At 41.1% G+C, this 26,195-nt stretch overlaps 1 protein-coding gene across 1 annotated transcript in view; it reads right to left on the bottom strand.

Moving 5' to 3' along the window:
- The window catches only part of LOC127584581 (heparan-alpha-glucosaminide N-acetyltransferase-like), a 146,521-nt gene that overhangs the window by 60,610 nt on the left and 59,716 nt on the right, over positions 1-26,195 (bottom strand). The window contains 3 exon segments of the mRNA XM_052041356.1: positions 4,641-4,795; positions 12,893-12,923; positions 14,543-14,619. Coding sequence (XP_051897316.1) covers positions 4,641-4,795; positions 12,893-12,923; positions 14,543-14,619 — 263 coding nt within the window.

The following is a 26,195-nucleotide window of genomic DNA, read 5'->3' as shown; positions in this document are numbered from 1 at the left end:
AGGAGTTTAGTTCTCCAGCAGCACCACAGAGCTTTCAGGTTCCTCGTGACCTGTAAGCCTCTCCTCCATTTCCAAGTTAGCAGCTGCACAGAGTGGATTAAGCACATACCCTGCAGGCCATGTCTCCACCTCCTCCCTCCCACCTCACGTTAAGAGAGGTTTGTGCCATTTTCTCTTAAGTGCCCTGGGAACCAAAACACGAATATGCATTGGGGAGGAAATGGGGAGGAAGGAAAACATGGCCAAAAAACTGCCAGAATGAACAATTAGTCTCCAAGGTAAAGCTTGGTTTGTAACCACCTTAACATTTAACACCAGCAGTAATACAAGGCAATTTGAGAACTATGATTTCAACAAATCCCATAGATGATCACAACCAGAGTTGATTTTTAGAAAAAAGTACATAACGTGGTCATGCCAACAACAGCCTTCCGAAAGGAGTGGCTGCTACAGAGAATGGAGTAGGCAGTCGACAGTGAAAATAAAAGTATGATTTAATTTCCTAATTTTCCTCTCTTTGTATGATTTGGGGTTTATTCTGGTGGTCTTTAAAAAAGCCACTTTCTGTGTTCAACATTGTTTCGACTGACAATGCTGGGCAACTCAAAGTTCACTTAAAAGCATAAATAAAAATTCCAGATGCTGAAAATCTGAATTAAAAAGAGGAAATGCTGGACATAAACAGCAATCAGGAAAAAGAGATAAACGATTATTGTTTCAAACCAATGACCTTCCATCAGAAGCTGGGACATGGGTTCAGTCCTGACCTTGGGGCAATGCATGTTCTCTCTGGGGCTACATTGGTCACGCCTGGTGCTTGGTTTCCTCTCACGGACCAAAGATGTGCTGGTAGGTTAATTGGCAACTGTGAATTACTCTTTAGTGCACATTAATGGCAAAAAGAATCAAAGGGAAGATGATGGATATGTGTGAGAGAGAATAACTTGCAAGGATATAGGAAAATAAAGAGAGGGGGAATAGGACTGAAAGAAATGCTCTTTCTGTGTCATTATAAGGTAAAATAAAAGATAAATTTAGTACAAAGACAAGGAAAAGTTGATGGAGGGTGGGTAGGGGTCGTGGGATAAGACAGTGGAGGGTCAGTAATCATGTAAAAGACAGCAGTAGTTAAATAACAACAGGCATGATGATCCAAGCCAAAAATAGGGGTGGGCGAGTAAAAGAACAGCTAAAGGAGGTGTAAATGGATACAGCAGAATCATTACCAGCATCTGCTGTCCAATAAAACTGGAGCAGTGATAATGGTCTAAAGCTGTTGAACTCATTGTTGAGGCCAGAAGGCTGTAAAGCAACCCACTCTTCACTCTTCTGCACTAAAGTATAGTGAACAAAATGATAAGGCGTACATTTCATACCTTGCAAGTTATTGGTTCCAGCAGTGGCATGTTAGTCTATGTTACAGCTATAATATCACGTCTTTGATGTTTACAACAGCCTCTTCTGATTCTGAAGATTCCTTATCTAAATATACTTCACGCTGCCTCCTGACACAAAGGTCAAAAGTTGCACTGACTAAATATCAGTGGACAGATCAGCTTCACCACTTCATTTACAATTCCTTTCCCAACTATAATCTTAGAGCCTCCTCTGAATTAGGCGATCTGATATTTTTACTGTGCACCTTCAAGACTGATTTAGTGTGGCTGCACAATTTTGAGGTTGTTTCTGGAGGTTTTGTTTTTGGGATGGGGAGGGTGTCGATCAGGAGCTTTGGTGGGAATGTCAGTAAGATAAGCATTCTGATACAATGCCTGTTTTAACATGAAAATCAGGAGCCTTGTCAGCAGAATCACCAATGGCACTATCAAAGCTGTTTTGCCAACACTGAATGATACACTTAATCGCTGGAAAACTCCACCTGCTAATGTATCCCAGACATTCATTATTTTATGTGACCATAGAATTCCATGAGACCTCCTTCACAATTAGCATTATTGATCAGAATTTGACATGGATATACATGGGGAGCTGTGCTGGAAGAGCAAGGCCTCTCAAGTATTACCGATAATTCTAAAACAACACAAAGGAAAAATGCCAAAATGAAGCAGCCTAAGTGATTAAATGCGGTCAGCACTCTGTATGTGACAGAACAAGCACATCAGCAGCACATAAATCATCAGCTGGATAGAGAATTAACCCTGAGCTTAGATGCACTCTTGCTAAGAGATTTATTAAAATCTGCTCATTACTTAATTAAAAACCATCTTTATTCAGAGATGTGCACTAAATTGCACCTCCATAACATTTACAGATGCAATTTCTGTCAGGAGAGTTAAAGTGAAGAAAAGGAAAAGAGCTTTGACTTATAAAAGTGCAAGAACAATTCAATGTCTGTTAATTCAGCCTAGCCACACTTCTATTCTAGTAAACATTGCACTGCTCTTAAGCATATTACTAAGCATTCACTATTTGATCAGTGTCAGAGAGGCATATTAATCCAGCCTCTTCTTATCTCTTTGTTCGCTTTTGTTTTCCACTAACGTATACACTTTCACAGATCTAAAAAGATGTAAGCACATGCAGATATGGTGACAAAGAATGCATATGGAATGCTTGCCTTCATTAGCCGTAGTTTAGAATATAAGAGCATGGAGGTCATGGTACAACTCTACAAAACTTTGGTTAGGCTACAGCTGGAGTATTGTGTATGTTTCTGGTCACCATACTACAGGAAGGACATGATTGCACTGGAGAGGGTGCAGGGGAAATTTACCAGGATGTTGCCTAGCATGGGACATTTCAGTTGTGAGGAGAAACTGGGTTTGTTTTCCTTGGAGTGGAGGAAGCTGAGGGAAGTTCTGATTAAGATACAAAATTATGAGGAGCATACATGGCATAGGCAGTGGGAAACTTTTCCATGTGGCATAAACATCTAAAATGATCAGATCTTTGAGACCAACACACAGCCATTTGGGACCACTGTAGTATCAGTTCACTAGCTGCGACCAGATACCACAAGGTGGCCGATTCTGACTGGGGTTCTTGTACATCAGTTTTTGCCCAGTGGTATGTGGTTGACATTACATTCTCGCTCAAAGTCAGGATTAAACCAATTCCTAAACTAAAAGGTTTTATGAAACCAGAGGAGGAGGAGATGGTGGCCTTTAAAGGGAGTCATATTTTATTGAAAGATTGCACTGTTGCCTTTGAGACTGGTATTAAATCATATGACTGTCTGGTATCAAATAGTTGATCTGATCATAATTCACAAGAAATCCCTGAATCAGATTATTGCCATCAATATTTTCAGAAACTGGATTAACAAGCTATCTTTTCCCCAGAGTGAGAAACAATAATGGCATGTTAATATGGAGTACTGCAGACCAAAGTACTCACTTTGGAATGCCTGACATTGATAACTCGATGTTTGTCTGGACATCCCCAGCCAGGAATGTCTTTAGTCATTTTGTGAAACTGAGCGACATTCAGTCTGGTACAGAAAGCTTCCTGGATAGCAAGAAGTGATAACCTCAGCCTGTGCACTTGTGTGCTTAGTGCTTTACACTACTCACAGACAAAAGAAGTAATTTCTACCTTTACTGGTTGAGCCATAAACTTGGTTCTTTAAGAACTAATCGCACACCCCACCTGTGAAGACCCCACTTCGTCCTAGACCAAAGTTAAACAAGACAATGTTACAAATTATTTCTCTTCTTTCTCCTCATACAAATCAGTAAGAAATGCCCCTGGCCACATACATCTCCTTACAAATGGTTCTTGCAATTATTATCAGTCTTGTGTGGCGCAGTGGTAATCTCAAGAAGAACAATAGTAGCATCTACATTAAGGTCAGGTTCCCTCCTTCAGCAGAGGCTATTGGGACCATGCAGTGGTGAGTAGCTCTAGTTTTGTTTGAGGTGCTCCACTTTATATATAATGATCAGGAATGGACTACCTATCTGTTCAGATGGAAATTAAGGTGAAAATCCCAGGAGAAAATAGCACCTTTTTCACCTTATCATTGGCTCCTGTGAACATCAGCATTATATTTATTTTAGTCAAGGTTCTTACATTGCAAAGGTACCAGGTCAAACACATTATGTGCGATAGAATCAGACTTGTGTAAGTAAATGCTCAAATAAATCTTTCTTCTGTTTACTCTGGTAGATCATTACAGGTTACTGGCAGGAGGGTCAGAGCTTGTGACAGGGGGAATTGGGATCTTGAGGGTGGGATTGGAGCATGTGGGATGAGGGATGGTGTGCGTTGATGTACAGAGGTTGCTGATGTGATAGGCAGTGAGATTAGGAGCTAGGGCATAAGCAAGAGACCTGCAGAATGGGGGGAGTGGAAAAAGAGATAAGTAGAAAACCCAAAGGGGACCTACCTGTTAGTGCCCTTTAAGTTGTGCCATATAACTCAATGTGGCAGAAGTGGCATCAAATGTGGCTTGATACTACTGCATGTGGCTTGATGCCTCCATGTGTCTCACATCTAGAGAACCCGTGATCAAATGGGTGTTACCATACATGAACTGTGTCATGCAGTTGGGTTTGTAATTCCTTCATGCAGAGGATTTCTAGCTCAGGTCTTTGATCTTCACTTGCTCTATCAAAAGCATGGGAAGAGACAGGCCAGTTGGAACAGCAGTACCGTGTGGATTATATACTTACTGGGACCATCAGCTGGGCCATAGTTGGTGAAAAAAGCACCAATCAGAAGCAGAATAGCAGTTCTCCAGGTGAGCTTTCGTAGCAACTGCAATCGATGGACCCCTCGTCGGAGCATAGCACTGAAGGACAGGGCTACAGACGTACCAATGATGAAAACAAACCTAAGGACACACCACAAGTTACCATTTGTCACTTTTGCCTTTGATCACACACATTCCACTGTGAAAAGCTCAACAGTATGTGGAATGTAACCAGCTAGGCAGTTTGTGCCCAGTGACCAGCTCCTAAATGTCACCAAGCTGCATTCAAAACACTGGGTACAAGTCAATTGCATCCCCTCAGACAGAGCAACAAAGCAAAGCAAGGTGCAAATCAACCTTGAGTGACAACCAACTATAAAGGTAGTTCTTACATGAATGGTGTGGAGCAAAGGATAGTGTTAACTGAAAGTGGGGAAATAAAGGCAAAAAACAACACACTCTACAACGTAAAACTATGAGGAAACTGGGCACTGGCTCAGAGTAGCTGTTAATAGCTTGTCTGCGCAGAATTTTCAATTGATATCATCACTTTGGAAAAATAATCACCAGCAGCTGATTTTTATATAGTAGACTATATTGTCAATTAAATAGACAGTTCTACTCTTCAAAGATAAATGACAAGTGTGAGTTCACCGGCTTAATAACACGAACAAAGTCATTAAACATATCACAATATATTCAGTCTGCACAAAGAAACTAAAAACAGACCAACTGTTAATCAAATTATCTGAATCAGGAGATTATAATTTGTTAATAATAAACTGTTTACAGCAATTCTGAATATCTTCCATTGCAACCTTTGTGGAGCAAGACACATTAGGGTGTAACAAAGTCAAATGGAAATATTTGTGGGTATGGTTTTGTGCTGAGTTAGGTTTTTTAATGTTTATTGTTATGTATCAATATAATCTTGTTATACAGCTGAAAATACTTTCAGTATGTCTCTGTGAATGGGAGAATGTGTGAGAGTGCATGTGTGTGTGAGTACATGCCTATGTTTGCAAATGCACATGTAAATGAGTGAGTGCATGTGTGCTTGTGTACTAAATGTTGTCAGCAATTTCTAACAACTTAGCTATGAACATTTCACAAATTATCCTGAGAAAATGGCATTCAGGAGGCTTATGAAAGGCTTGGTTATGTTCAAAGTGCCACTCTAAGGCTCTGGAAAGGTTTTCTGAGAGAGAGCATCAATCAGAAGGCTTCATGAAAGTCTGAAAGGCAAAGGTGTTGGAAACTGGAAACAAAAACAAAATGCTTGAAACGCAGGCTCAGCAGCTTTGAACTATTCGTTCTGATGAAAGATTGAAACATGAGCTGATCTGGTCTCTGCACAGATGCTGACTGACAGGCTGACTGTATCCAATATATTCTGCTTTCTTTCCAATGAAAGGTAGGCTTGTTTCACAGAATCATAGAAACGTATAGAAACAGGCTCACTTCGTCCACACTGACCATGATGCCATCTTTGCCAATCCCACCTGCCCACATTAGGTCCATATCCCTCTACGCCTTTCCTATCCAAGTTCCTTTTAAATGTCGTAACTGTATCTGCCTCCACTACCTACACTGGCAGTTCATTCCAGATATTCACAGCCCTCTGTGTGGAAGAACTTATCCTCAGATTTCTTTTAAATGTCTCCCCTCTTGCCTTAAACCTGTGCCCTCTAGTTCTAGACTTCCCTGCCCTGCTAAATAGATTCTATCTACTCCATCTATGCCCATCATAATTTTATAAACCTCTATAAGGTCACCCCTCAGCTTTCCTATGTTCCAGTAAGAACAAACCTAGCCTATCCAATCTCCCCTTATAACTACAGGACTCCATTCCAGGCAACATCCTGGTGAATCTCTTCTGACCTCTCTCTATTGCTACCACATCCTCCCTGCAGTGTGGTGACCAGAACTGTATGCAAGTACAATCTAACCAATGTTTTGTACAGCTGCAACATTATGTTTCAATTCTTATACTCAATGCTTTGGCCTATGAAAGCAAGCATACCAAATGTCTTTTCACTACCCTATCCACCTGTGTCGCCACTTTCAGGAAGCTATGGACTTGCACCCCAAGGTCTCTCTGTACCTCAATGGTCCTAAGGTCCCTGCTATTTACTCTGCCTAACATACCAGCATTTGGCCTCCCAAAGTGCATTATCTCAGACTTGTTTGGATTAAATTCCACCTGCAGCTACTCTAACTTTATATGTCCCACTGTATCCTTAGTCAACTTTCTTCGCTATTTACAACTCCACCAATTTTTGTGTTGTCTACAAACTTATTAATCATACCTCCTGCATTATCATCCAAGTAAAATACATTGCAAACTACAAAGGTCGCAGTACTGATCCCTGGCGTATACCACTTGTTACAGATTTCTAATCAGAAAAATATCGATCCACCACCACCCACCTGCCTCCTATCATGCAGCCAATTTTGGATCCAGTTTGCCAACATGCCTCAGATCACTTGTGCACTAACCTTCTGGACCAGCCTACCATGTGGGACCTTGTCACAAACCTTACTAAAGTCCATGTAAACCACGTCTGCCTCTCTGCCCTCATCAATTTTCCTAGTTATCTCCTCAAAAAACTCAGTCAGATTTGTGACCCTGCACAAAACCATGCCAACTCCTCCTAGTCCCTGCTTTCCAAGTGAAGGTGTTTCACAAAACGTCATCAGAGTTTATTTTATTCAGGAGACCTTTCATAAGTAGGATCAGACAGAAGGCTGGTTCTTTCAGATGAAGGAGATTGGTATGAGGTCGGGTATATTCAGTGGGAGGATTGTTCTGGGGAGGTAGGTCTTGGACACAGTTACCTAGGAGGCCAAGTTCAGAGGGAGGGTTAGTCAAGAGGTCAGGCTTGACCAATGGAATGGAAAGGACTGATTGTCTTTTTTTGGATGGACCATCATTATATCAGCATCATTCAGAAAACTCAAACCAGTGAGCTGCTTTACAAGGGGGTGCATTCTGGAGACTCATTCAGCATTTAGCTTGTTGAAAAGTTGGGTTACTCAGTGGATTTATGAAGAAAAAGTTAAAGTCCTCTGTTGAAATGGTGAACAAGAAGTTCTCTATGAGCACATTTTAAAAATTCGTACGATAATATTCAGAAGTTTAAGGACAAAAGCTTTCTTATGAAATAAAACTCAGTTCAGCCAAAGAAACTGCAGTAGGTCCATGACTATTGATAGTAGATGTCCAACTGATATATATGGGATGAGCCAATAGTCTAAGAATAAAATCTTCAGTTCCTTTGCTCAAGGGGCAAGCAATATTACTTACTTCTGAATGACTTCAGGAAAGGGGGCGGTGTACATACACCTGTCTACATCAACGGTGCTGAGGTCGAGAGGGTTGAGAGCTTCAAGTTCCTGGGAGTGAACATCACCAACAGCCTGTCCTGGTCAAATCACGTAGATGCCGTGGCCGGGAAAGATCACCAGCGCCTCTACTTCCTCAGGAGGCTAAAGAAATTCGGTTTGTCCCCTTTGACACTCACCAACTTTTATCAATGCACCATAGAAAGCATCCTATCTGGATGCATCACAGCTTGGTACGGCAACTGCTCTGCCCAGGACCACAAGAAACTGAAGAGAGTTGTGGACACAGCCCAGCGCATCACGGACACCAGCCTCCCCTCCTTGGACTCTGTCTTTACCTCTCGCTGTCTTGGTGAAGCAGCCAGCATAATCATAGACCCACCTACCCGGGTCATTCTCTCTTCTCTCCTTTTCCATCAAGTAGAAGATACAGGAGCCTGAGGGCATGTACTACCAGACTTAAGGACAGCTTCTACCCCATTCTGATAAGACTATTGAACGGTTCCCTTATATGATGAGATGGACTATGCCCTCATGATCTACCTTGTTGTGACCTTGCACCTTATTGCACTGCACTTTCTCTGTAGCTGTGACACTTTACTCTGTACTGTTATTGTTTTTACCTGTACTACATCAATGCACTCTGTACTAACCCAATGGAACTGCACTGTGTAATGAATTGACCTGTATGATCGGTATGCAAGACAGGTTTTTCACCGTACCTCGGTACAAGTGACAATAATAAACCAATACCAATACCCTGAATTGATTGACCTTCTAGGGCACAGTAGAGGGCACATGTTGGTGAATCTGGAGTCACAACTGCAGAAGAGCAGGGAAATGAGGAAAAGAGGACTGGGACTAATGCGATTGCTCTCCCAGAAGATGGCATTGACCAGCTTCCAGCTGTGTCATTGTAGAAGAAATAAGACACACAGACCAGCCAGGCTGTCTTGCCTTAAGGGTACTGTTGAAATGGGTATGTTTTTACAACAATCCAATAGTTTTATGAGTACCATTATTGATACTAACTTTTTACTTCAGATTTATAATTGATTCTTTCAAAAAAAAATACAAAGACTAGTCCAATGTCAAATGGGCATGTATGCAGACCTTTAAAGTAACAGCTTAAAGCTGCCAGCATTGAAAGAATTATATTCACAGTTGGATCAAAAATTGTGTAAAACAGCAGTAAAACTGAGGGATAGGAAATGAAGAATAATGTGCATGGACCCATGCTTTCTTCTCCTTGTTGTTACATGTTCTTGAATCAGAGAAGAGGTGGTGAAATGCTCTTGTGAGTTAGTGTTCGATGGCACCAGATACCTCTGGGTCTCTGACTCCACTTCAGGGTACAAGTGCATAATCCGGACTGAGTCAGTAGTGAAGTTGAGGGAGTGCTGCAGTATCGCAACGATCTCATTCTGATGAAATATGAAACCAATAAAACAAGGGATTCTCCCATGTCTTGTCCCACATTTATTCCCTTCAAAACCCACCCCCTCACCCCAGAAAAGAGTTTGTCATCTCAATGCTGTTTTTAGGATCTTGCCAGCAACAACTGGCCTTTGTTTTTCATTTACACAGTAACAGTCACAGTACTTCAAAGTAATTGACTGCATATGAAGCACTTGGGGAAAAAAAGCGTTGAAAGATATGATGAGGTGCTCTATAAATGCATGTCTTCTTGTTCTGGACTGCGTTTATCTTGAGTCAATTCTCATTAGTACCATACAGTAATGTCTACCATCCCAAACTAAATCAACTATTGTAGAGCCGGTTAAGCTCCATCTTACGTTGCTCTACAATGCGTGCCATTAATTTTAATGGTCTGTGAAGTGGATAATAATTCTTTGCAGTTACTGTTTCAACCTTTTTAAAGTGCTTTTTTGACCAACAACCACAATCGTACTGAAACAGAACCCTGATTGTCCTTCACTCGGTTATCTAATGCTCTGGCATCATACTCTACTTCAGGTTAGCTGCTCTGATTTGAAGTTTACACTCGTCTGGTCCAGCCTGTCTGGGCCTATCAATGCTTTCAGCAGACACTGGGCATTATGCAATGCAATGAGGAAATTCTTTACTAACTCAATTCTGCCAAAACAATCTTGTCCTTCTTTAGGACCACATTACTTCCACACAGATAGTTATTCAGAGGTGAAAGGTGCACCAGGGTTACCCATTAGTTTTCTATGTGGGATCGCTAGCATTAGTGAATCCAGATGTGCAACTTTTGATTGACAGCAAAGGATATTGCAGGAGATTCTTATTATGCACGGATTGTGTGAGAGCAACATGGAGGTTCACAAGCACTGAAGCCTTCTCACAAGAGAACTGTTGGTGACCAGTTGGTCTGTTTTCAAACCATTTGTATTTTGTTAGTTTAGCTCATAATGCAGAACATTCATCTGACTCAGAAGATTCTGAATTCAAGTTCCATTGTAGCTTAAGTACAGAAAGAGACCATTCAACCCGACTTGCCTGTGCTGTCAAAAGTTATAACAATCCTGAAGTAATCCCATTGCCTGGCCCTCTTCTCCTTTTCTTATACGTTCCTGTTTCTGCTTTTCCTATTAAAACATGTTATCCTGCCTCTTCTGTACCAAAAAATTTGCTAATTCTCTGCTTAAAACTCTTCTTAACTTTCTCCTCAATCCATTAATTAACAATGACTCCTCATCAGTGACTGCCAAATCAAAGTAATTAATCTTTACCTCTTCAAACTATTAAATGTCCACTTTCCCTTCTGCCTACCTGTGGATAGAGATCTGACCAAGTCACTCTGTATGAATGATTCTCCAAACCAGGCATCCTCCTGATGGATCCCCTAAAGTACATTCTCTAATTCATGTAGTCCATGCTTACAGTCCAGAATAACACTGAGAGTCTCCAGATAAGGGTGTTAAATTGAAGTGCGGCTGAATGATCAGGTGGATATTGAAGACTGCATGGCAGCACATGCTGGGCAATTATCCAATATCCTGGGAATCATTCCCCCATCAAACAATCAATCAACATTATTAAAATATCAGAGTAATACCCTATTCCACCAATCCCCCACCAACCCCTTCTGTCCTTAACAAAGTTAACTTAATCATTCTACAGTTACACATCTGCGTTCACAAGCTCTCCATTGTTAACAAAGTCCTTGATCTCATCTCATCTGTTCCTCTGCTCTCACACCCTCTCCTCCGGGACAAAACAAGGATAGAGATCCCCTGGTCCTCACCTTCCACCCCACCAGCCTCCACATCCAACAGATCATCCTCTGCAATTTCTGTCACCTCCAAAGAGTCTCTACCACCAGACACATCTTCCACTTTCAGCATTTTGCAGGGACCGTTCCCTTCACGACTCCCCCCTTCACTCTTCTGTTCCCACCAACCACTCCCCGTCTTACAGCACTTTCCCTTGGAACTGCAGGTAAGACACACTTGTTCCTTCACCTCCTCCCTTCTCACCATCCGGGGACGCAAAAAGTCTTTCCAGGTAAAGCAGTGGTTCACTTGCACTTCTTCCAATCTAGTGTACTGCATTCAGTGTTCACAATGTGGTCTCCTTTACATCGGAGAAACCAAACACAGATTGAGTGATGGCTTTGCGGAGCATCTGCATTCAATCCACAGGGGCGACGTTGAGCTTCCCATTGCTGCCAGTTTAATTCCCCATCCAACTCCCACTCTAATCTAATGGTCTGTGCCCTCCTGCACTGTTACAAGTGAGGTCCAACGCAGGCTTGAGGAATAGCAGCTCATCTCCCGTCTAGGCACATTGCAGCCTCCTGGAGTCTGCAACTTCAGGTAACTTGCTTTCTCAGTCTGCGTCAGTTAGCCATGTGTGATATAAGGTCAGCTTGTTTTTGTTTTCTCCCTTGTTTGTCTTTTCTTTTACTCTGGGAGTGAAGGACATGCCCAGCCTGACCCACCAGGCATGTCTTCCTGCTCTGCATTTCACACTCCTGCATTGTTTTGCCTATGTTCTCACTCTTTAACTGCTCCCATTCACTTACTGACCAGGTAACCTTATTTACAGCTTATCCCCATGGTCACCCCAGTTTTACCCTATCAATACACCCCCCCCCCCCCCATCTCTCCTCCACCCGCTCTGCAGCTTTACAGCTTCTTTTTTCTCCTTTTCAATTCTGGCGAAGGGTCTCTGACCTGAAACATTGACTCTGTTTCTCTTCCCATACATGTAGCCTGGACTGCTGAGTATTTCCAGCATTTGCTGTGTTTGTGTGTTTCTGGCAAGACGTCAATGGATGAAGAATTCTATAGTCTAAATTCTATACGCTGTGCCCAATGCCTGAGGATAGTGGTGCTAGGCTCAGCATGGATAGACCAGAGTTGTGTAAACAACAAATCACAGTTGTAATTAATTGGTTATCATATATGGACAAATAATAGTACCGTAGTCATCATCCAACAAGTGTCATGTTTTCAGGTGCTCTGAAATTATGGATTATCCAAAAAGAAATTCTCTCTTCCTTTCTTTGATTACTGCTGCAGAATCAGCAATGTGGCCTAATCCAATAAAGGCCTTCCAACCCCAGATTCCCGCTGAAGATGGCTCTCCATCTTATCTGTTCTTAACCACAACCCAATCCAACATCCCACCATTATAGTTAGCTTTTTCTAAAGCAGCCATCTGCCATTTTTCCTGACAAGATGATCCAGCTGTTGGCCACCCCTTCTGATACACTATCTAATATAGTACAAGCATTAATCATGGTAGATTTTTGTTGGCAACTATTTCATTGAAAGCCAGTTCCTTTCTGATTTTGGCGATGCATAAATATACAGCAAAAGCATCATGTGTATGGTCTGTAACCATGGGCCAAGTAGTGAGAATCCTTGGTATAAATACATCTTCAGTTCCATTATTGCTTACCAAGGCATCACAAGGTCAGCTACAGTCAATCCTGGAAAATATGAAATGAGTTGCTATATGAAAGAGTACGTGCAAAGTGACAGACATGTATGTAATTCTTCAGCAGAATATTTTCAGAATTCCAAGGTATTTTTTAGGATCAAAAATATAAAGAAATTTGTATGCCATAATCAGACTACCAATTCCATAAGACCGTATGAGCAGAATTAGGCCTTTCCCACTTAGCCCATCACCAATCCCCTGAATAATCTCTCCCATCTTGCTGCCATCATTGAAAGCTTGCTGAAAATGCCCATGTCTGTCAGTACCCATCATCACCCATGTCATCACCCAATTCTTCACCCCTGTCATCAGTCTTCCTTCCATCTCTTCTGACTGGAAGCATCCTAGCCTCCATGGATCCTCCCTCCTGTGGAGCGACGAGGAATAGCAACTGACGGAGGCAGGGTCACTCCCTTCTGCTCCCCATCAATCACACTTTTAGTCCAATGTCCATTTTGCCCTCAAGTCACGTAAGCCTTAGCCCCCACCCCCACTTTCCAGTACCTCATCCCCCACTCTCAAAAGGAGATTTATTAAGTTTCCTGAATGGTACTGTGGATGCTTAGCATGTGGCCCTGCAGAATTATGCTTCCTTCAAAATTGACTTGAGGTTTAAAACCTTCAGGAATATGTCAATCAATAACACCAGAGACTCAGGTTGCAGACCTCTGGTGAATATTAATTCTCAAATAATTTTTGATTTATTGCTTTCATAAAAGAATTACTTTGAATCAATGGGCAAGGATTTGTACTTTCAGCTCTGTGCATTCAATTTGCTCTGCATTAGACTTCGGAAAGACTCTGGTCCCATATGCCTGATGTTGTATAACATCTGTACTTCATTTGAAGAATCTTATAAAATTCTCAGGACAAAACTTGACTGTCTTCAATACATAATTACTGTTGGTTCTTGGCCTGCACATCCACACCCAACTACACCACCCTTGTTGTAAAATAATCAGCTGCAATAACAGGAGAGGCTGGATAGATCTCCTGTTAGCCTGAAGTACAGCAACATCAGTGTAGCCACTATCTAGTTCATATCTCTCCTCTTAGGAGGATATTGTGGAAGCAACAAGCACTCTGGCCACTGACTGAGCAGTAACTTCTACATCTCTTCGCTTGCCTGTCTTGATGCCCAAATAACCATTGTTCATTCTGAATGATGTTTTTGAGGCATGATAATGAAATGCAAAAGCTGCTTCTGCTTTCTGCACTTATTTTATGCCTTAGCCTTGAATGCCTGTCCCCTGTTTCGTATGTCTCCAACTCTTTCTGCTCCACCTGTCCCCTCCAAAAAGTCTGCCAGTCAAAAGGGTTTTCCAAACATACTCTTTGATGGTTATGGGGTGATGTGTTAGGTTGTCAATGTAGGTGTGAAAATCAAGAAAAATATTCAAAGCCTAATTCTGTAAGAAAACCAAAACTTTGTACTTTCTCCATAAGCCCCAAGTGTCAAATAGAGCAATGAGCTTGAAAGTAAAAGTTAGTAACTATCCTAATTACTAATACATGGGGTTCCATCTGTGTAATGCAGTGCAAAATATCCATTACATATTATGCTTTTTGTTTGGTAATGCAAACCAGAAGTAATTTCGATTACAATACCATTCCATGGGGCATGTTCAAAGAACCAGTAGCTGCCACCTCCATAGTTGCCAAAGACCATAAGTGTTAGTGCCAAACTGTAAAGACAGAAATAGGGAGATATGTTAAGCAGTGTTTCTAATAATACATTCACTTTATCCATATTCCCAAACTGAAGATCCACCAAAACTGGTAAATTGGTTTATTATTATCACATGTACTGAGATACAGTGAAAAACTTTGTTTTGCATGCCATCCATACAGATTATTTCATCACATCAGTACATCGAGGTAGTACAAGGGAAAAGCAATAGCAGAATGCAGAATAAAGTGTTACAGTTACAGAGAAGGTGCAGTGCAGGCAGACAATAAGGTGCAAGGCCATGACAAGGTAGATTGTGAGGTCAAGAGTACATCTTATCATACAAGAGGTCCACTCAATAGTCTTATAACAGTGGAACAGAAGCTGTCGTTGAGCTTGGTGGTACATGCTATCAGGTATTTGTATCTTCTGTCCAATGGGAGGGGGGAGAAGAGAGAATGTCTGGAGTGGGAGGGGTCTTTGATTATGTTGGCTGCTTTACTGAGGCAGCGAGAAGTGTAGACAGAGTCCATAAAGGGGAGGCTGGTTTCCATGATGTGCTGAGCTGTGTCCACAACTCTCTGCAGTTTCTTGCACAGTCTCAAGCAGAGCAGTTGCCGTACCAAGCCATGATGCATCTGGATAGGATGCTTTCTATGGTGCATCTATAAAAATTGGTGAGGGTCAACAGGGACAATCCAAATTTCTTTAGCTTCCTGAGGAAGTAGAGGTGCTGGTGCACTTTCTTGGCTGTGGTGTCTATGTGGTTGGACCAGGATAGGCTATTGGTGATATTTACTCCCAGGAACTTGAAGCAATATGCAACCTGTCTATTAATTGTTAATGTCCACAAATCTGAAGAAGAGATTTGTGGGCTCACAATCATATCCAGATTGCAACACATAATCCAAGGTGCAGAAATGAGTGGTACCTTGTCTGAAATATAATCTGAAACACTGACTGAAATCCCACCTGTTCCTTTAAGTAAGCATTAAAAACCCATCAGAGAGAGAGTAGAGAGTCTTACAAAGTCCTGACCAATGTTCCTCTCTTAACCTGAAATAAGTAAGGCAGTTGCTCATCTCACTGTTTTTCTGGGACAGTTAGAGTTCCTTACAAAGCAAGTCCAAAGTAACAATTGGTGGATTTAACAACAACAAACATTTTAAGATGTGATTGAGAGAGTGGAGCATAAATGCCAAGGATTGAAGGTATCGACCAGTTTGATGTCTGAAGACCAAACATAAAATGATACAAAGTAAATGCAAGGCATTGTTACTCATAGTGTCCTTTAACAACCATTCACATTGAATTCCTAATTTCTTTTTAATGTCATGAAGATGACAAGGGTAGACACCTTCAAATAGAAATGAAAAAATAAGAACAACAACTTACATTTATATGGCTCCTTTAATGCACCAAAGACATCCTAGGCAGCTTCACAAGAACTTTATCAAACTAAGCTGAAGTTGGTGAGTTGACCAAGAGCTTGGCAAAGAGATTGGTTTTAAGGAATGATTGAAAGAAAGATTCAGTGGCAGAGAAGCAGTGGAGTTTAGGAAGGGAATTCATAAGCTTAGGGCATTGGCAACTTGAGCATCTCGGCCAATGGTGATATTACTAAATTAAGGTATGATCAGGAGATGAGAATTGTTGCTGTGCCAATACTGTGAAGGGTTAAAGGGGGAGGGAATACCACAGAGATAGGGTGGGCATACATGGAGGTTATTATATCTGGAGTATTGCATGCAATTCTGGTAGTTCCATTATAGGAAGGATGTGGAGGCTATGGAGAGGGTTCAGAAGAGGTTTACTGGGATGCTGCCTGGATTAGAGGGCATGTGCTAGAAGACAAAATTAGACAAACTAGGGTTGTTTTTTCTGGAGCAGCGAAGGTGAGAGGTGAGACCTGATAGAAAATTATGAGAGGCTTAGATAGAGTAGACAGCTGGTGTCTTTCTCCCAGGGTAGAAATGTCTAATATTAGAGGGCATTCATTTAAGGTGAGAGGGGGCAAGTTCAAAGGAGATGTGCGGGGCAAGATTTTTTTTTACACAGAGAGTGGTCTGGAATGCACTGCCATGGTTGGTGGTGGAGGCAAATACAATAAAGGTGTTTAAGAGGCTCTTAGATAGGCACATGAATGTGCTGATAATGGAGGGATATGGACCATGTGCAGGCAGAAGGGATTAGTGTAATTAGGCATCATTAACTTAATTAGTTTGGCACAATATCATGAGCCGGAGGGCCTGTTCCTGTGCTGTACTGTTCTATGTTCTTATTTGTAATCAAGCATAAGTATTTTTACAAAATAAAGGCAGTGATCGACTGAGGGACAACTTAGGTCACCAAGCACAGGCATGATGGGTGAATAGGACAGTGTGCATGTTGGGATTCTTTTTAATGCAGTTGCCAGGGAATAGAATGGAATCAGGGATAGAAGTTAAGTTTATTATAGGAGACCAAACATGATGGTCCTCCTCAGCTTACAAATGCTCAACTTATATATGAATGAGTGTTTGGGAGACCGGCAGGGTGGATTTGCTGGAAGCTGTGTTGTTGCAGGCATCTCCTGCTGTGTGGGAACTCGGTTGCCCTGCCACATTTCTGACTTGTGAACTGTTTGAGTTACAAACAGTTCACAGGAAGAGAACCCTGTCCTAACCTGGGGAGGAGCTGTATTTATTTGGAGAACATTTCTGCTCATCCAGAACTGTATGTGACAAAAACAAGGCACGATAGTGACAGTAGAGGGATTGAGTGAGATTCCAGTGAGGTCAAGCATGGTTTCATCAGTGTACATGTAGGAACTGTCACTGGGAGATGTTGCTGAGGACCAACCTGTAGATGAGAAATACAAGGGGCAAGGGCAGATCCTTAGAGAGCAGCTGTGGAACTGATCACAAGAAGTCATACCTAGTGACTCGGTGAATATGGTTCATTTGATAGGGATGAAACCAGGCATTTGCGGTACTATCACCTGTGAGGAGGAGCTGGAGCAGAATGGTATAGACAACTGCGTCAAGGGCTGCACACAGATCGAAAAGGGATGCAGCAGATATGTCACAGTGACATAGGCTTTAGTTCACAATTTCAATCAAAGTCATATCATTACACTGGCAGAGTTGAAAATACGATTGGGAGGATTCAATTGGAATTCAGAGGCTCCAAGTTCTAAGAAATTGCAGAGGAAACATTTGGGGATGAAGCAATAACAGGGAGGAGGGGGGGGGGGTCAATGGTTTTATTTTGAGATTAGGTGTTATAATTTTAAGGAGAGCGGAGAGCCCCTGAGAAAACCATTAACATTATCAACTAACAAGGGTCCTGGAAGGGAAGATGGGTGGTTAGCAATTTGACAGCAATAGGAAAGGAGCAGAGGCAGACAGCAAGGGAGCAGAAGCTGGCTCTTGCACAGAAGATGAGCTCAAAGAGGTCATGCAGTGGCAAGAAACACAAAGTAAAGGAGTTTTGGTCATCTCCATGAAATTTCAGATGGGGAGAGATTTCTCAAGTCAAACATTCATTCATAGCATACATACACCAGACAAAGGAAGAACAACAATCAACTGGAATTGTGAACTTTACAGGCAAAGGAATTATACAAGTAACACACACAATTTCTTAAAATTCCATGACAAGAAATTAATAAAATTCACTTATTCAAGAATGACTACATTTAATACACAACTCAATGGTAGCAAAATCAGTAGTGAACATTCTGAGGACAGAGGAGTAGTACCTTATAAGTGCAAGAACCTTTTTCATACAATTCTGTCGCTGTGACAGAATAATCATTCACTGTCATACAAAGTTATTGCATGCAATGATTTGATTGTTGAATCAAGGGCTCCCTAGTGTCTAGTCAGTTTCACGTACAAGCACAATTCTGCAAGATCCATATAAATTGTTAGCTAACTGGTCTGATCTTAAAAGTTACAATCGAATCTAACATACTACCCTTTCACACAACTCATTATAGATCAGAACCTGCTACTTCAAAAATAATTCTCCTTTCTGCTTTTGCAAATTATTTTAAATCTGCATTTTCTAGCTTCTGACACTCCATTCAGGAGAAATTAATCGTCTTTAACAAAACTTTTCATTAATTTGAAACTTTATTTAAACCTTCCCTTAACCTGGTCTGATTTAAAGAGAAGAATCCCAACCTCACTAGACTTTTTACATTATCAGAGCTCTCTCTACAAAAGGGCAATGACAACTCTGCTTCTCTTGCTGTGATCCTTAAAAAAGTTAGGAAACAGCGGTAATCAACAATATGTTTTGAAGGTTTGCAAAGTGGGTCTCCAAACTAAGATTTGCAAGGAACGCAAGGAAGTGTGTTAACATTGCAGAAAATCTTTAAAAATGTTTGGGCTGCACAAACTTGATTCCCTTCACCAAGCTGTAACGGTAAGATAGTTCAGAACATCAACTAATACCAATATGTTGTCACTGATCCCAACTTGAAATTTAAGAATTGAAAGGGAGGATATGGATGGGTGCAAGAATATAAGATGTAAGGTTGTAAAGTTAGCAGCATTGGCTAATTCAATGAAGAAGAGACTTGTGGGCTCACAATCATATCCAGGTTGTAACACATAATCCAAGATGGAGGAATGAGTAGTACATTGTCTGAAATATAATCTGAAACACTGACTGAAATCCCACCTGTTCCTTTAAGTAAGCATTAAAAACCCATCAGAGAGAGAGTAGAGAGTCTTACAAAGTCCTGACCAATATTCCTCTCTTAACCTGAAACGAGTAAGGCAGTTGCTCATCTCACTGTTTTTCAGGGACAGTTAGAGTTCCTTACAAAGCAAATCCAAAGTAACAATTGGTGGATTTAACAATAACAAACATTTTAAAATGTGATTGAGAGAGTGGAGCATAAATGCCAAGGATTGAAGGTTATCGACCAGTTTGATGTCTGAAGACCAAACATAAAATGATACAAAGTAAATGCAAGGCATTGTTACTCATAGTGTCCTTTAACAACCATTCACGTTGAATTCCTAACTTCTTTCTAATGTCATGAAGATGACAAGGCTAGACATCTTCAAATAGGAATGAGAAAATTAGAACAACAACTTACATTTATATAACTCCTTTCATGCACCAAAGACATCCTAAGCAGCTTCACAAGAACTTTATCAAACTAAGCTAGAGTTGGTGAGTTAACCAAGAGCTTGGCAAAGAGATTGGTTTTAAGGAATGATTGAAAGGAAGAATCAGTGGCAGAGAGGCAGTGGAGTTTAGGAAGGGAATTCATGAGCTTAGGGCATTGGCAAGTTGAGCATCTCAGCCAATGGTGATGTTACTAAATTAAGGTATGATCAGAAGATGAGAATTGCTGCTGTGCCAATACTGTGAAGGGTTAAAGGGGGAGGGAAGATGATGGGGTGGGGTTACATGGAGGTTATTAAATCTGGAGTATTGCATGCAATTCTGGTAGCTCCATTGTAGGAAGGATGTGGAGGCTATGGAGAGGTTCAGAAGGGGTTTACCAGGATGCTGCCTGGATCAGAAGGCATGTGCTATATGGTGAAATTGGACAAACTGGGGTTGTTTTCTCTGGAGCAGCAAAGGCTGAGGGGAGACCTGATAGAACTTAAAGGCAATGTGGGCGGTGAAGAGAATGCGGAGAAACTTTGGGGGTGAGGGGGCAGTGGTTATAGACAGGTTAAGTGGATGTCCAAGGTCATAACAGAAAAAATAGGAAAATAAAGTGAGAGACTGAGAGGTGTTGGTGTTGAGAGGGACTTGGGTATCCTTGTACAGCTAATGTCCAGATATAGTATGCAATTAGGAAGACAAACAGTACGTTGGCTTTTATTGCAATAGGATTTGAGAACGAGTAAATTCATCTCACACTAATTATCTAGGGCTCTGGCAAGACCATACCTGGAGTACCGAGTAGGTGGATTCCCCACCTTAGAAGGGTATATTTGCAATAGCGGGAGTGCAACCAAATTTAACCTGATTGATTCCCAGAATAGTGGAGTTATCTTACAGGAAGAGATTAAGTAGATTGGACCTGTACTCTCTGGAGTTTACAAGAATGAGAGATTATGTCATTGGAACATAAAAACTTCTTATGAAGTTTGAGGGTAGATGCAGGAATGATGTTCCTCCTTGCTGGAGTGGGTAGAACTTAGGGCTTCAGTCTGAAAATTAAGTCAGCCGTTCAAGACAGGGATGAGAAGAAATTTTTTTGGAATTCCCTACTCGAGGGCGCTGTCAAGGCTCAGGCATTCAGCGTATTCAAGACAGAGATTAATAGATTTTTTGATATTAAGGGAATCAAGGGACATGAGATTAACGCAGAAAAGTGGCAATAAGGTAAAAGGTCAGCCATAATTTTATTGAGTGGCAAATCAGGCATGAAGGGTTGAGTAGCCTACTCTTGCTTCTATTTCTTCTGTTCTTATTTAATGCCCATCAAAACATTAGGACAAGATGCATGCATCCAGTGAATTACTATTTGATACGCCATTGCAGTCTGGGAAAGACAGCAGCCAGCTTTCTGCAGAGTGACTGCTATACACATGCATCTGACTCTCTACTGTCAAAATCAGTGCTCTTCACTGAGACTTTGAGGATAACCTGGAAGTGTTTTCTCTGCACGGTAAGCACAGACGGTGCCTGTAACTGAGGCAGAACTTCTAGCCCAATCACTTTAGTTGGTGATTGGTTGAGGGATTTCCAACAGCCAGTGCTCCCTTCTTAGAAATAGTACCATGGGATTTTTAAGTCATCCGATAGAAGGCACCTCAATGCAGCACTCCCTCTGTACTACTTTGGAACTTCAGCTTCGATTTTGTGCTCCAATCCTTGGAGTGAATGTTCAAGATCTGCATTTGTCTGCATTAATGTAAGTAAAAAGCAGTGAAAATCTATGGAACAGCCACTAATCCTCCTGCCATGTCCCCAGTGGAACCTGGCTAAAAACATCAGCAACATGGCTTGGCTCTACATGTCAGATTACAGGACTGTGTCCCCATATGCTACCTTGCTGCATTAATCCTGTTAAAAGTGTCTCTGCTTTCCCCAGATAGGAATTGAAGATATTTGAAAATGCAGGCCACTGAAATGGCTACAAGGTTAACAAAGCTAGTTTCAGCAGCTAACATGAAGGAGTGGACACCCAGGCCAGCAAGAATATTGCTGAAACTTTATCTGCACCAGAAAAACCATAAGCCTGTAGTCTCAAACTACAAGGAACAAAGCAAGGATGTGGTTCTTCCCCAATCGGAACCGGACAAGTTCCAAATATAAAAGCACCTTTACATACTCAGGAAGATAGCCTCAATAGATAAATAGAAGTGATACTTATGATTAATGTATCATTTTCAATGGACAGCCCATTTCCTATTTATTACAATATTGATTATATTAGTCACCCAGCATTTACTCCTATCCGCTTACCAACACAAATTTCCACGCATATGCTGATTTTTAAAATTTCCGCATTATCTATAATACATTAGACTTGATGGTATGACAAATGTTCCTCTTTGTTTTACAACAGGCTGTCACTCTTACTCACCTAAGTGGGTACACTCTGCTCTACTTACCTGTTAAGTGAGCACAGCGGTTTTAAGTGTATGGATTTTTGTAAGTTAAAATGTTTTCTCTTTCATTTTATTGAAGTTTATGCTGTTAAAGCTGTAGTCCCAGGACAGTTGCTAGAGCATTCTAGCAGGTCGTCTCCCTAACCATCCTGTGGTATATCGGAAAGATCCATTTGATGAGCTATTGCAGCTATAAGTAAATGACACAAGTATAAGTATTGACAGCTAAAGAACCCAAGTTAGGTTCCTTTCTTCTTCATAAGAGACACAGGTTTGTAAACTGCAGGGTTAGATCTTCGGGAAGGAACAGCTTCACAGCAATGCAAGCTAGATAAGAGGGAATTTCAATGGTTGCACATTTATGTTAACTATTGTTTAAGCTCCCTTTTCTTAAAAATGACATTGTAGGATCTTACCAGATTTTCAAGGACCACATTACATTGAAAAGCAATAAAAGCCACAGAAACTAATGTAACAAGATTTTTCCACTGGTTTAAAGGAAAAAAATTCATTTATATAGCATTTTCCACAACCTCAGGACGTGCCAAAGTGCATTACAATCAATGAAGCAATTTTGGACTGTAGTCATTGCTTTAATGTAGGAAATGCAGTGGCAAGTTGCAAGTGGAAAATTCCCATAAACAGCAATGTGATAATGACCAGACAGTCAGTTATTGTAGGTTTTGCATGAGAGATGAATTAGCTAGGAAAAAGAGATTGATTCGCTACTCATCTTTGTAATAATGCCATGAAAATGTTTACCCCTTGAGAGGGCAGACAGGACCTCAGTTTAATATCTCACAGAAAGGTAGCACCTTCAACAGTGTGGCATTCCCTAGAGATGCACTTCCTGGGCTAACACTGATCCATCTGGATCAGGGCACCCAGGTTCTATCTGTGGTCTCAGCCATGATGTGGAAAGGAGTGCCTAGACTGTTCTTAAATAAGAATGTGTGTGAGAGGAATCAGCCCCAGGTTCCCAAAGTTGATCATTGTACATCCTGCTGCAAAAATGTGCACTTGCAGACAAGTATTATTGACAGATTCAGCGTCAAAATGAGTGTCCAATCAGGATTCTCCATCTAAACTCACGTGTGAAGAATTGTCCATTGGGTTAGATGGTCCACACTCACAGTCCGAACTGCAGCACAGCATAAGGAGTGAATGGGCAAAAGTGAAGATAATTCAGACAATCCATAGTATTAATATCTATAATATAAAATATACTAGAAAATGGAAGAAGTTATTTGTCTGAAATACTTAGCATGGATTTGAACTTTGACAGTAGAGGGTCAGTTGCCTATTTTATATTCTGGCCACCTTTCCTTTTACATCTTAGCTCTACAAAAGTCCACATTGTCCACTTTCCTGGATATCAGTGAATGTTAAATCTACCTGGACGCATGTGTACTGCTGTAAGTGTCAATATTAACAGCTATATTTGATGATTTTAAGGACCTCAGAAAGAGAAGTTTGGGAAGCTGTAAGTGGAAATCCTTATCTGTGATTGCACAATTTCTACTCATTGTTTGGCCAGTGCCAGGTCATGTTGAGGTGAAACCCTATAATTCCCTCATATTTTCCTCAATGATACCTGAATTTTGCCTCCAATATCCCACATTACAGAAAATCTTTTTTATGTCAGTCCTTAATTTACCTTCTATTGGTTGTAGCCTAAAGTCCCTTATCCTATTAATTTGAACCAGTATTACCATCTTTAAAAGATTTATTATTAGCTGTAGTGAAGGGTGAAAAGCCCATATTTCATAATATTTCCTTGTATCTCCACCCACTAACACTAAGTTCACCCACTGAACCTCCTCCTAGACTGAAGCGTGACTAACTCATCTCAGTAATCAGAACTCAAGATGCTCTGCAGATTGTACTAATTCCACTCTGACATCAACAAAACTAAAACACAAGTATGTTTTTATTGTAATCTCTGTCAGAGAAGGTTAATAAATGTATTTTTCCAGAGAGTGGCTATGATCTGGAACTCTCTATTTCCTGTAATCAGAACCCTCAAATGGGAACTTCTGAGTAGGGGAAGTGTGAGAGGATGGGACAAACTGGATTGCTCTGCAAAGGGCTACTATGGACTTGATGGTGCAAGCGGCCTCCTGTGTTGTAACAATTTTATGATTCTGTACTGCCAAGGCATTATGGATTCCTGAGACACAAGCAACTGCAGATGCTGGAACGTGGAGTAACACATAAAACACTGGAGGAACTCAATAGATCAGGCAGCATCTATGGAGGGAAATGGACAGTCGACGTTTCGGGTCGAGACCCTTCATCTGGACTGAAAGACAGAGGGAAGGCCGCCAGTATACAAAGGTGGAGGGAAGGGGTGAAGCAAGAGCTAGCAAGCAATAGGTGGATCCAGGTGAGGGGGGTGATAGGCAGATGGGGGAGAGGGGAGAGCGGGAATGGCATCGGAAGCTGGGAGGTGATAGGTGGAAGTGATGGATTCCACTTGTTTAACATTTATTTCAAAGTGCAAGATCATTACCTAACTAGCAGAGCATTGATAACAACATAAAAATATTAACAATTACAGTGCTTCCTATAAACCAGTAAATTGGGCATCATATTTATAACACAGTATATCAAAATTTATCTCACAATTTCCCAATGTGACTGGAAAACTTAAAGGGCAGAGTAACTTCCATAATGTTTTGCTACTCAGAGACTCCAAATTTCAGGATTTCAAAGGGAAAGATCTCCATTTACATAGCACCTTTCATGGCCTCTGATACTCATGAAGCACTTTACAACCACTCATGAAGTCTGACAACTGCAGCAGCCAGATTGAGCACAGTAAGCTCCGACAGATAGTAACATGAAATCAGACCCCAGGGAGAATATGTCTGCTCTTTGAACAGGCTCATTTGTCAGGCCAGTCAGGATCCCCAGGTTAGTGGAGAGGATGTTAAGCAGGACATTAGTTCACTATTGCGTTATCACACCAAATACATCCAAAATGAACTATATCACTCCCCCCTCCTCCATCATAATCTAGAGTTTAGAATGATGAAGTCAGTTCTTGTGGTAGGCAGGTGGCAGGCTATTTAGGGTACTTTTCACCTCTGGCATCAACCACATAGATGGCAAATAGACTAGGCCTATCATCAGTTACACAAACTCAATTAATTAAGGACCCAACAATTTTTTTTTGAGTTTTGACTCTTCGAATAACAAAGTTAGTTGTTTTATTATGTTAACAGAGGTGTGAATCCACTTAAAATAAACTCGTTAACCCCCATGTTCAAACAACAGGGAAATTAATATTTAAGGTCTCCAATATTTAAAGAGATTGATTTTAGCCAATTATCTTTATGTTTACAGTGGTAGAAATTGCTGTGCTCATCTTTCTGACTGTACGCCTTCACTTGGGTAGGAAGGCTCTCTTGCAATGTAATTATTCTTTTGCACTATTTGGAAAAGAGCAAAGTTCTAATGCAAGTAGTGATTCTTTCACTGAGGCCAACTTTCCACCCTCAATCACCAACATCTCTTGCTATTCATTGGAATTGGTCATGTGCAAAACTTTTGCCATGTTTTCCTACATCACAAGTTACTGCACCACAAAGTAATTAGTTCAATGAAATACTCAGGCGCGTCTATCGTGACACCTCAGAATTCCAAAAATCATTAGCCTCAGACACATTAACACACTGCATTATGTGGCATGGGGGAAGAGGGGTGGTGGTGCCATGCATCAAGGTAGGTGAGCTAGTCAGATTTCTGCTCCAGCTAATTAATTTAATCAGAGGCTCTGGGGCATGTTGCAAAGAAGAGCCTTCTTGCCTAAACAACTCCAAACCCTGACATCTCTGCTATAGATTCATAAATTGTTTTGAAAGGGATTTTATAAAGCACCCTTTGAGAGCAATAAATGTTAAAGGAGCTTATTTACTGGAAGAAGATAAAAATTATGATGAAATAATTTATTACAAGCAGGTGTGTACATACAGTGAGACGAATCAAGAGTTAATGAAGAACAAGAGGCCTTTAC

Source organism: Pristis pectinata, chromosome 30 (genome assembly GCF_009764475.1).
Source record: "Pristis pectinata isolate sPriPec2 chromosome 30, sPriPec2.1.pri, whole genome shotgun sequence".
Lineage (NCBI taxonomy): Eukaryota > Metazoa > Chordata > Chondrichthyes > Rhinopristiformes > Pristidae > Pristis > Pristis pectinata.
The sequence above is the reverse complement of the archived record's forward strand: the minus strand, read 5'-3'. Positions and strand labels throughout refer to the sequence as shown.